At 42.3% G+C, this 12011-nt stretch overlaps 1 protein-coding gene across 6 annotated transcripts in view; it reads right to left on the reverse strand.

Annotated features, from left to right (window-relative positions):
- Positions 1–12011, reverse strand: part of CNTNAP4 (contactin associated protein family member 4) — a 250036-nt gene that overhangs the window by 8388 nt on the left and 229637 nt on the right. For all 6 annotated transcript variants that reach the window (XM_040982339.1, XM_040982340.1, XM_040982341.1 and 3 more), the window contains 2 exons: positions 10895–11028; positions 9680–9767 (listed from right to left, as the gene is read on the reverse strand). In XM_040982339.1, the coding sequence (XP_040838273.1) occupies positions 9680–9767; positions 10895–11028 (222 nt within the window). The remainder of the gene's footprint in view (positions 1–9679; positions 9768–10894; positions 11029–12011) is intronic.

Genomic DNA, 12011 nt, shown 5'->3' on the forward strand with positions numbered 1-12011 from the left:
ATCTTTGCTTCGGCTTGAGCCTACAGCATTTGGGAAGTGAATCAACAGAAAGAACTAACACTCAAACAAAGAAAATGAGAAGCAGCAAACAAAGAAAACATTTGAATCAACCTAAATTGTATTTCTCAACAAGGAAAATGACTTTCGTTTGTAAGAAGAAACCATTTCATAAAAGATGTACAAGAAACAAAGAAAGGGACAAAAATAGGAATAAGAAACAAGGGCCAGAGAAAGTGCAGGACAGGCTAGGATAGGCCAATGCAACCACCGGTCCACATGAGAACAGGTACTGGGGTAGGCCAGGCAGGGCTAGACTGCTCAATCTACCAGCAAAAGCTGGTGTAGGCTGGTCAGGCAGGGTCCCAGTATCCACCAGTGAGTGACAGGACCGTGGAAAGCTTTGTCAGGCTGGGTTGAGCATCTACCAGCAGGCATCCAAGATTCTTGATTGGGAGTGAGAACTTGGGGAACTATGCTGCAGCTGGCACTGGTGAGCATGAGAGTGGGATTGGGGGTGCAGTGCCCATCAATGTATGTGTGGGCAGGTCAAGGGAAAGGCTGAGCTGGGCCAGTCTGCAGAACCCACTGGCATGTGTGAGAGCCAGGATGGGGTACAGACCAGGCCTGGTTGGGCCTCAACATCCACCAGATCACATGAGGGCCGGGGCTGGGGACAGGCCAGGCAGAGGTGGGCTGGGGACAAGCCAGGTAGAGGTAAGCTGCAGCACCTGTCAGCAAATGCCAAGATGGGACAGCCCAGGCCAGACTGGGCAGCAGTCCCCACTAGCACTTGCAAGACCTAGGGCTTGGAGCTTCAGGGACTCCCCTGCTAGGCCATGGCTTCCACTGGTAAACATGAGAACTTGGTCTTGGGGCAGATCAGGCCACGTAGGGCTGCAACACCAATTAGCTGGCATGTGTGTTGGACCAGAGGGAAGACCAGGCTGGGTTAAGCCACCACACTAGCTGGTGGACACAAGAATGAGAATAGCTATAGGTCAGCCAGGCTTTACCACAGTGTTCACTGACAAGAACTAGGACTGAGTGCAGGCATGTGGTCCTGGTATGGGAACTGTGGGTACTCCACCATTAGATTGCAGCTCTCATTGGTGAGGGTGATAGCAAGGGCTAGGGGTGGACCAAGCTGGAAAAGGCTTATAAGTGGGCCAGGTCTTGAGACAGAACAGACTAAACCCATGGATGTGTGTAAGAGCCAGATGGGATGTGGGGTAGACAGGGCTAAATTGTGGCAAATACTGGCACATGTGAAAACTGCAGCTGTGGGTAGGCCTGGTGGGTTACTGGGGGTTGCCCCAAAAAGGCTATGACACCCACTGGTGGGCTGGGCTGGGCTAGGTTGCAACCCCGGTTGGTTCTTGTGAGAGATGGGGCTGAGGGCTGATGTGACTGGGCAGATTCACCTGCTGGTACGTACGTTGGCTGATGCAGGTGACAGACCTAACCTAACCCTGCAGTGACTGGCATTCAGCTAGAGTCAAGTCTGGGACCAGCATGATGGCTCAACTGGCTAATCCTCTGCCTGCAAGTGCCTGCACTCCATATAGGCATTGATTTATGTTCTGGCTGCTCCATTTTCCATCCAACTTCCTGCTTATGGCTTGGCAAAGCAAGAGATGGCCCAAAGTCTTGGGACCCTGTACCCATGTGGGAGACATGGAGGAGGCTCCTGGCTCCTGGCTTTGGATCAGCTTAGCTCTGGTCATTGCAGTTATTTGGGAAGTGAATCACTTGGTGGAAGATCTTTCTCTCTGTCCCTCTTTCTCTCTGTAAATCTCTTTCCGATAAAAATAAATCTTAAAAAAAAAATTAGAGTCAAGTGTCAGGTTAACCCTGGCGAGGTTTCTTGGTGGACTCCCCAGCTAGACCACTGGACTCAGACCCTGGCCACAGGGAAATTCTCAATCTGTGTGCTCCAACCTTGGCGTGTGTATATCATGTCATGATACCCATGCAGTAGGAAAACATACACAGAGGCACACAAGAGACATGGCAGCCAAACTCATCTAAGCCAGTAGTGGATATGGAGCGCCTCATCAGAGGATGGAAAGTGGAGTAGGATGGATGGCTCTCCTGACCAAGGTTTGCAGCGAGTGCCTGGGTCTGTGGAGGAATTAAAGTGGACGTTGCCAACCAATAAACCTTGAAACGATTTTCTCAGCCCTGGAGCAATGAAACCAATAACTTCTCAGAACTATCAAATCCATTTAAGTAACACTCTTAGAACATGCTTCCCTACATCGGGGTCTTGAAGGCATCATCAAGAAATAATCCCCAATTCCAGGTGCTGATGCAGTCTGATAGCAAGGGGAAGCCCTCTCTTCATTCCTCTCCCTTCCCCAGCAGATACAGGAGAAAAAAAAAAAAAAAAGAAAGAAAGAAACATTTATCCCACCACCTTCCTCCATACCGTGACCTTCTCATCTGAATCTGAGGCTCACATGGGCATGCATCCCTCTCAACTAGGTAAACAATATTAAAAAATAAAATAAAATATTCAGTGAAGCAGCTACAGTAAAGGAACAATTTCTGGAAGAATAGTCAATGTAAGGATGAACACAAGGAGTGCTTCTATGTTCCTTGCAACCAAATGCCTGTGGCCCTTATAGCCAAAAAATCATAATATGAACTAAGAAAATTAATGCAAGTCATTTGCAATGCCATAAATATAATAGGGGATCATATCATGAAAGAGTATCTTGTGATAAAGGGATTTTATCATGGATTAAAGTTGCTGTCAGAAACCGTAATGTGAGTCAAAGAAAGAGCCAGTGCTAGAACCAGTTACCTCCTCGTGCCCTAGGGCCTCATGGAAACAGGTACAGGAAGAGAAAAATGGCAACTCGGACAATGAATGAATGAAACAGCAACAGGGCTCACAAGGGGTATTTGTCTGGCAACTAAATCAGCTTTCTCACTGTCTTACAGTGATCTCATCTTCAGTGCCATCCGCTAAGATTCTTGCAAAATTCCCTGTGTCCTTATACCATCTAATTAAATTTACTCTCTCTCTCACTCACACACACACACACACACACACACACACACACACACACACACACACCCTTGGGTTGAAGCATCTTCCTAAAGCCCTTCCATGGAGACAGGGCAGACAGGTTTTAGAGGGTAGTCAGGTTCTTCCCTCAGACCACACACTTTTTTTTCTTTTACATCTGGCTTAATTCACCACCCCAGAGACCTGCATGTCCTGGCTGAGTCTGCAGGCTCAGGCAAGATAAATGAGCCAGAAAGGCCATTGCCAGTAAGCGTACCAAAGTGACTGCTCAGAACAAGCAAAAACCTTCCTTAGGCTTTCAGAACTCTTCTAACCTCAAAACAATCCACGACAGAACTCAGAGCTTAATGTGTCCATGAGTTTTGGACATAAAGAACGAATACAGTAGCTCACAATTAGGAAGGACATGAGTCCCGTCTTACAACATAACCTGGTTTCTCCCACTATTACCACAAAGTACCAGCAAATTCTTGTTAATTCTGTGTTTATGACATGGCTTAGTTGAAATAAAAAGCAACAAATAGTAACGCAAGTCTCCTTCAGTCTTTGCATAGTGGGTGTTGTTTTTTTTAACCATTTTTATAGCAGGTTAAATCACATTATTCACAATGTGGACATATTTTTCCCAGAGAGGTTTTATGCAATTTTAAGATTATCTAATTATTCTAATTGACATTCTTCATGTGGTAGAATTATGATCCAATGAAAGCTTTGTAAATTATAAAAGCAACTTTATAATTGCAATTTCTTTTGATTAATTACATCTTAGAGAGATATTCTTTTATATAGTTTTCCATTAAATATTTATCTTAAGGGAGTTGAATGACAAGCCATTCACTTTGTCATTGGAACTTATGTTCATCGTTAGCAAGATACATTAAAAAAAAAAAGTAACACCAGCTTTTCTGTCTTTTCATAAGACAAACCGGACAGCAAAGAACTGCATTCTCTATGTCCTCCAAACAGGAGGGATCATGAGTACCAGTTTTATATTCCAATCACGACTAACTGAGAAGGTGGAGGAAGGAATGTAACCTGAAGGTAACAATAGCCAATAATATTCTGATGACATGGCAACCATCTCCAACACTCTAGTGCCCTTCACAAGCACCAGCAGACTAAAACAAACAAATAAAAAAGGATGAAAAGGCACATTTACAGAGAGGAGAGCGAAGAGGAAGATCTTCCACCCACTGGTTCACTCCCCAAGTGGTAGCAACGGCTGGAGCTGAGCCAATCTGAAGCCAAGAGCTTCCTCCAGGTCTCCCATGTGGGTGCAGGGTCCCAAGGCTTTGGGCCATCCTCCACTGCTTTCCCAGACCACAAGCAGGGAGCTGGATGGAAGTGGAACAGTGAGGACACAACCAGCACCTTAGGGTATCCCAGCAAAGATTTAGTCAGTAGGCCATCTTTCCAAGCCAGATTTCACATGTCACTGCTGTTATTCTGACTCACGCCAGGGGACGTCATCGGGCTGGACCAGCCAGGATCTCCCTGCTCTGACTGTCCTCCTGCTTTACCACACTCCAAGTTAACTCTTCCACTCTCTGTCTCCCCTCCATGTTGAACAACTCCCTCATACATTAGCCTAAGTGCCTGATGATGGCTTTACATATTCCTTACCCTGGTGTAGGCACACTGAAAGCATGCCAGTGATGAAACAAGCAAACAAACCCCTGTATCTTCTTTATCTTAGAAATTATTTTGTTTATGTTCTGCAAAGATTTCTGGATTGGGCACCTGGAGATATGTGATTCTGGACTGATGGGTTTGCGTTAATGATCTGGTATGTTTTGGAGTGTAAGCAGAACACTGTTTCATTACCCTTGATTATCAAATGAAAGCTCTGAGTGTGACATCCTTGTCAGAGGAGCACACTTGTTCATCTAAAAGGAACCATGTGCATATATATAGTATATATATATATATATACATATATACACACCCCTGACAGAAATCCAAACTTGAACCGCATCATTTTGCTCTATAATTTTGCTCTATAATGTAAACCAGGTCATTTTCTTTCAGTATCATGAATGTTCTTTGCCTTTGGAGCATGACAGTTCTGTATCATGAGTAGGAGAAAAAGTATTTATATGTATCAACTATTGACACATCAGAATGTGGAAAACAAGTGACTAACGGCTTCAGGAAGGTGAAGTCCTGCCATGTCTTAAAGACAGTCCACAATGTAGGGGCCCAACACGTGGGTTCAACTAGCTCATCTTCCACCTCCATGCACCAGGGTCGCGTATGGGTGCTGCTGGTCCCAACTGCTCTACTTTCCATCCAGACCCCTGCTGGCCTGCGAACAAAACAGAGGATAGTCCAATGCCTTGGGACCCTGTACCCACATGGGAGACCGGGAAGAAGCTCCTGGCTCCTGGCTTCAGATCGACTCAGCTCTAGCCTTTGTGGTCATTTGGAGAGAAGATCTTTGTCTCTCCTCTCTGTAAATATGCCTTTCCAATAACACATAAATAAATAAACCTTTAAAAAAGATAGTCCACAATGTTTCAGCCATTTAAAACATCAAAACCCAATGTATCTAAAGAGTAAACAGTATTTCGGATAGATTTCTTTTTCACTCTAATATTTATTGTACTCTACACATAGTTTTTTAAATAATCAGGCCATTATCATGAGAGCCATGCCACCATAATTTTACAAACTCACCGTTCTCTGAAGTCACTGCGACCAACTGTTTTGCTCATGTCTGACTGTTGAGGCAACTTTTACATGAAGGATTCCCGGGCTCACTGGAAGTTGCCCTTAAAGTCCTTTGGTGGAAACTGAACGGGCTTTCCTGTAGACTATACACTTCACACCTACACTAACACTCTGCTGAGTGTACTCACTGGAAGGACTACCACAGGTCAACGTATCCACTGCACAAAAGCTGTAGATCAGGATGAGTCCATGTCCAGCTTACACACTGCAGCATCCAGATGCAGAACTCCAAGCTGCATTTAACAGTGACTTACGAATATAAAGAGCAAACAGAATTTTTCGTATTGATTTGGGGAGGATCTGAACTCAGCTGCTTGGCTAAAACCTTGATCCTGTCACCACAGCTCTGAACCATCAATATTCTATTATTGTCAAATGATCAAATCATTCAATATTGTAAATGAAACAGGAAATCAAAAACTTACTATGTCATCATGGTACAGCTTAATTATGATTTCTTAAAATTCACACACTTTGCTCAAATATCTGTTAGTAATGTTTGTTAAGCAGTGAAAGCAATCCAGAATGACCCCCGCCATTCTTACCTTTAAGATCTGAGTGCTAGAAAAGTTAACAGAGAAAGCATTTTCTTTGTTTCTGGGTTCCCACCAGCAAAAGCAGTGGATGCTCATATCCCTGAGCCATTGTTGAAAAACAATCAGAGCTACAAAGCAAAGGCTAGTGTTCACCCTTTTCTCCTTCAAATACAATATCCATAAATCATAATGCAATGGAAGTATTTTAACATAGAAGGTGACTGTGAACTCTTTTATCTCAAGCATTATGCCTGCTACAGATGAACGTATTGTTTTAATGATTTTCTGAAAGCTCAATATCCTGGAGTACATCCTCAGAGTATGTTGGAGGTTATCACAAAGACTAGGCTAATTTAATAGATGATCTCCAAGTCCAATGAGTGAGTGTGTGTGTGTGTGTGTGTTTGACCAAGGTGGGGGCATAACAAACTACCTTAAAAACCTCCAACCAGAGGGAGACTGACCAGCCAAATGTTTCAATTGCCAACCTGTGGATTTCATCCTTACATTGTGGTAGAACGGCTTTTCCACACTCCCTACCAGAAGCTAATCCTAGCAGGCTTTCTCTTTACTAGAAAACAAGGGGCTCCACTGACTGCTGATTTTAACTAAGCCAAGACTTCCTATAGACTTTGACAAACCTTAGGCTGTGCAGTGTTCTGGGGCACTTCTTTCCAACTTAACCTCCCTCATGCCCTCACTGACAGGCACTACAGCACAGCCAGCTGACGATTTGGCTGGCATCAGCCAGCTCCTTCTCCATTTTTTTCTTACATTGAAAAAAAAAAAACCCTCTTCATGTTTAATCCTCTTTTAGCAGCTGCTTTATGGAGGATCCAGGCTAATCTAATAAGCAACTTCAAGACAGAGCATCTCTCCGTGGAAAATTAATAGCTCTGCTTTCCAACATCCTGTTCATCTGCTGCACTATAAATTAATATACTATATTAAAATATAACAATATACCATAGTACATTTGATAATAAATTCAGATAAGACACGTGGTTTGACAGTAAGCTATGAGTGTCCTTTTAATTGCAAATGATCAGTCCTCCATGAAGATCTGTACACAAGGCACCTGCCAAATAAATGAACACATACTTTCCAGTGACTCAGTATAGAAGGTTCATTGCTCAATTTGATTTTTAATCTTATTTTTAAGCCTATTTGAATAATATGCTACTCAGATAAAAAAACAGTACCATCTTTAATTCCACACTAATCTTGGATATTCATTTGTAAAAAGAAAAAAAAACACACATGAATGCTATTTCACTTGTCTAATTAATACAATGCTCTTTGTAGGACGCAAATTGGTTTTCCAATTATTTCCTAATATATTTAATACACTTCTAATTATGAAAATGTTTTCATCAGTGACTCTGACATTAAATTTTAAGAGAAAAAAATGATTTTGTTTAATATTATCTGAATTTCTCTCTTTGAAATACACACCACATCTCAGACCCTGCAAGCAAAGGAGTTCTTGGAATAAAAAATTTACCTGATTTTTAGCAACTATCAGGCACAGTGTGTGGCATTACACGTGTTGTGCAGAAAGTCTACTGGATTAATGCAATCATGTCTTGCTGATATTTGTGAATGCAGTGTAATCTCACGTTTCCCTTCGCTGACAGCAGCTACTGTACTGATGTGAAGTCCGAGATGGGAATTCCCCTGACTGACTTAGCTGCACTTCCTTTCGCTTCTGTGACTAGGAACAGGGTTGGGTGCTGGCGGAGGCTTAGGGCAGGGCAGGAGAGGGAGTAGCGTCTTCCCTGGACCTCAGGCTCAGGAAAGAAGCTTTCAAGCAGCAGATCCCATTGTGGAGATGCACTTCTACATTCTGGGTCTCTTCTCTTCCCAAGAAACCTGCACACTGTCGTGGCCTGTAACCGACAACCACAGGGAGGTGGGTAAGACCCACAGTTGGGCCAGCTGGAGTTCTGATGCCATGACTGCTTCCTTATCCCCTTTGATGTTTTAAATTCTCTTTGGAATCCTATGCTATGCCATTGTTATTTCTACAGTGGCCTGAAACAGCTATAAATATTTCCCAGTATAGAATATATCCACGTATCTTTGGATTTTGGCACAGGACTTAGTCCTTTTTAATATACATTCAAAATACAGCACATTAACACTAAGAATTATGGTCTAATCTGTTACCTAGACACTAGGGGTGAGGATTCCAACTTCAAAGCTACATTTATAGAACAGAATCTGTACCTCAAGTCTATGCAGCATTACAGTGAATGGCACAAGCCTCAGCCCATGAGTGGCTGGATTTATACAAATAACACCGTGGAAACTGTTTCGGATTTTTTTTTCCAGTTATGCTTCCAAATACCTAAGCAGTGCTTTGCACACATCTTTATGTCCAAGAAAGCATAACGGAAGAGCATTACAATTCATGACATTTTCCCTCATTCTTCAGAGAATAAGCACACACGATCTTGGTGCATCACAGTACTTAAAGGCCTATAAATATTTATAGATTTAACTATTAACCTTCTCAAGGGACAATATTTTCATCATTCACCCATAAATTTAATGAAAAAACTCTTAAGGTTCTGAGACTATGTACAGGGAACATAGGAATGATTAATTGAGGTACAAATAATGGAAAAGGTCAAAAAGAAAATATTCCGCCCACTACCTTGAACAAGATGCTCCAGGACAGCATCAGAAATAAGACCAGGAATGAAAATATAATTACAAGAAGCTATCTCACCACCACCAAATAATAGATCACATCAATACTGGTTTTTTTAACTTAAAAAAATCTTTCAAATTTACTCTCTTTTCTCTTTAGATCTTGTTGAGAAGTATTTTCCTTGCACACATATCTTGATGGTCAAATGGCAGTAGTGTCCTTCTATTGTAGTGCTGTTATTGGGAGTATTTGATGGGAATACATAATAATTGGAAGATCTTTAAAGTGAATTTAAACAACTCCAACATTGTGGCAAGGCATCAGGATCCAAGCCATAACCTGGAGGACGCTGGGCTGAGCATAAAAGAGAAGCTACTGTTCTTCCTTCACGTCTTTCATACCCAATCTTACTGTTAGGTACTCTGTAGCTGCTCTCTTTATGATGGGATATGCTATAAGAGCAAGAACAGTACAATGTTACATCATGATGGACTTGACAGATGACAGAGATCAGACAGACATGTGTCCATCCCTCACAAAGTTCGGACACAGGCTTCTGTCTCGGTCGTCAATCAGCACACAATGAAAATGAGGCAAGAGACTTGTTTTGGCATAATGAAGTAGGCGTGGGTACGTGCACAGCCATGAACACACAAATATACACGGACTATGACTGCATGGCCATGTTTCTGGCTCATGATTGGGGAAGGGTCTCTGACTCACCTGCAAGCCTGCCCAGGACCAGAGACTTGACTGCACTGAATTCGGTGCCTGACGATAGGTACACTTGTCTTCTCGTATCCTCATCAATCTACACCATCAGACGAGATAGCAGTTAGATGTCATTTGGTTGAGAAATGGACAGAATGCAAGAAATATAAAAGAAAATATAAAATAAGCAGTTATTAGTATGACCCCACCCCACCCACTGACTGAGCCATTTGGAAAGGTGAATATTGCGCCAGGTGCAGGAGCCTAAAGGCTAGGGTCCTTGCCTTGCACATGTCCTGATCCCATATGGGCGCTGGTTCTAATCACAACTGCCCCACTTCCCATCTAGCTCCCTGCTTGTGGCCTGGGAAAGCAGCCGAGGACGGCTCAAAGCCTTGGGACCCTGCCCTTGCATAGGAGACCCAGAAGAGGCTCCTGATTCCTGGCTTCAGATTAGCTCAGCTCTGGCCATTGCGGTCACTTGGGGAGTGAATCATCAGATGGAAGATCTTTCTGTCTCTCTTCCTCTCTGTATATCTGACTTTCCAATAAAAGATAATAATTTTAAAAAAAAAGGTGAATATTGTTTTATATACCATTTCCTTACCACCCTTAGGTCACCAAGCTTCTATCTGCATACATTACTATGTACAAGGAATACAAACTTGGTAAAGCCAAGGGGAAGATCCAGTGAATTAGTTTCCATGTTGACACGTTCTATTAGCTTGGCATTCTCTCTTGAGTCATGCAGCTAAGGAAGGGTTTCTTCACAGTACAGAAGCATTAGTATCTTTTTATCAAACACTGCCAGAGTGAATAATTTGACTTTCTCTGCTATGACTCAAATCATTTTCGAAAGCTGATTCTGATGCTGTAGTCATTATTTTCTTGGTAGAACTTCTACTGCATTTATACCCATCTGCAGGAAACCGTCAGTTCTGCTGCAGTAGTGACGGCCCCACCATTAGTAAACTGTGAGAAACTAGACATTTCCCAACTCGTAAGAGGAAAAGGAGTGAGGACACTTCGGCACACAAACCATCAGGTATTATTAATAAGATCTTGGGCAGTCTTGTTGCTTAAAAAACAAACAAAAAAAAAACCCTGCCTACATTTTATGGTCGTAGACCCTTGAGAGACCACGTTGAGTACGAGGTCTCCACTGCAGCTCTTTGTGCTGGGCAAGCCTCCCAACCACCGCTGCTGCTTCTGAGAGGAGTACCTTACCTCTACCGAGGCCACGCCCTCCTCTCTGGTGACCCTTAGGTGGTGAAGCTGGCCATCAGCCATGTTCTTAAAATCAAAATTAACAACGTCAGGTTCTTGATGCCTGTTTAGCTTGTACCTGATCTGTAGACTTCCTAAAGGAGGGAGGGGAAAAGTTACATTTTTTGGTAAATAGATTAGTCACTATGTATTTATTTCTAGAATAATCACAGCATTCCATTTCAATGTGCCCTCTAACAACTGTATACTCACTGAAGTCAGTTTCTAAGTGACATTTTGCAATATTTTCAAAATCAAGACTTAGGACATCACTCATAAACAAACTTTTTCCTTTGACTTTTTTTCCCTTTGGGGTAATGCAAAGATTAAACATGGGAAAAATCTCAGCAGTAGCTTCTTCTTAGAGAAAGACTAAGTATTTCAAAAGTGCCTCACTATTATGGAATACTGCAATTACATTCAAGTGATATCATCTTTTTAAAAATACATCTCACAGTCTTTAAATTACATTAACTAATGGAATTATTACAAGCAAACACACAGTTTTACTCAAGATGAACTGTATTTCCAAGTGGTGTGGGTCATAAACTTTGGATTAACGTTAAGATGAAATGAATGGGTTTAAGCCAAATTTGCCATTAAAATTAATACTACTCGCTGAATTTTCTAAGGAAGTGTCAACTAATTTATTTCACAGGATCCCTCTTTCAATTTGACAAAGAAAACATTCTAGTTGTAGACAAACCTGAAGTTGAAAATGTACAGAGAAAGTAAACATACTTGCTGAACGGTATTTCTATGTTGGTGGCCGGCGCCCTCAATCCGTACTGGATATAGCTGAGGACATATCCCTGAGTCCACGTTTGTTGCCTTACCTAGAGATTTATTTCTAAAACCTTAATTTTAATCCAAATAAAGGGACGGTAAAAATAGCAGTAAAGGGATTTTCTGCAACACAGTTCCTTTAGCAAGCCCTTTTCCTAATCCACACACCAATACTGCACTTCTACCTCCATAGTTCCTTGCATGGCTGCACCAGTATCTCCCAGGACTACTTAATTACTTCCAACAAGAACCAACTGGCCATCCTGTGGATATTCTCTCACAAACCTGATGA

Source organism: Ochotona curzoniae, unplaced genomic scaffold, assembly GCF_017591425.1.
Source record: "Ochotona curzoniae isolate NIBS_2020 unplaced genomic scaffold, NIBS_Ocur_1.0 contig_3622, whole genome shotgun sequence".
Taxonomy (NCBI): domain Eukaryota; kingdom Metazoa; phylum Chordata; class Mammalia; order Lagomorpha; family Ochotonidae; genus Ochotona; species Ochotona curzoniae.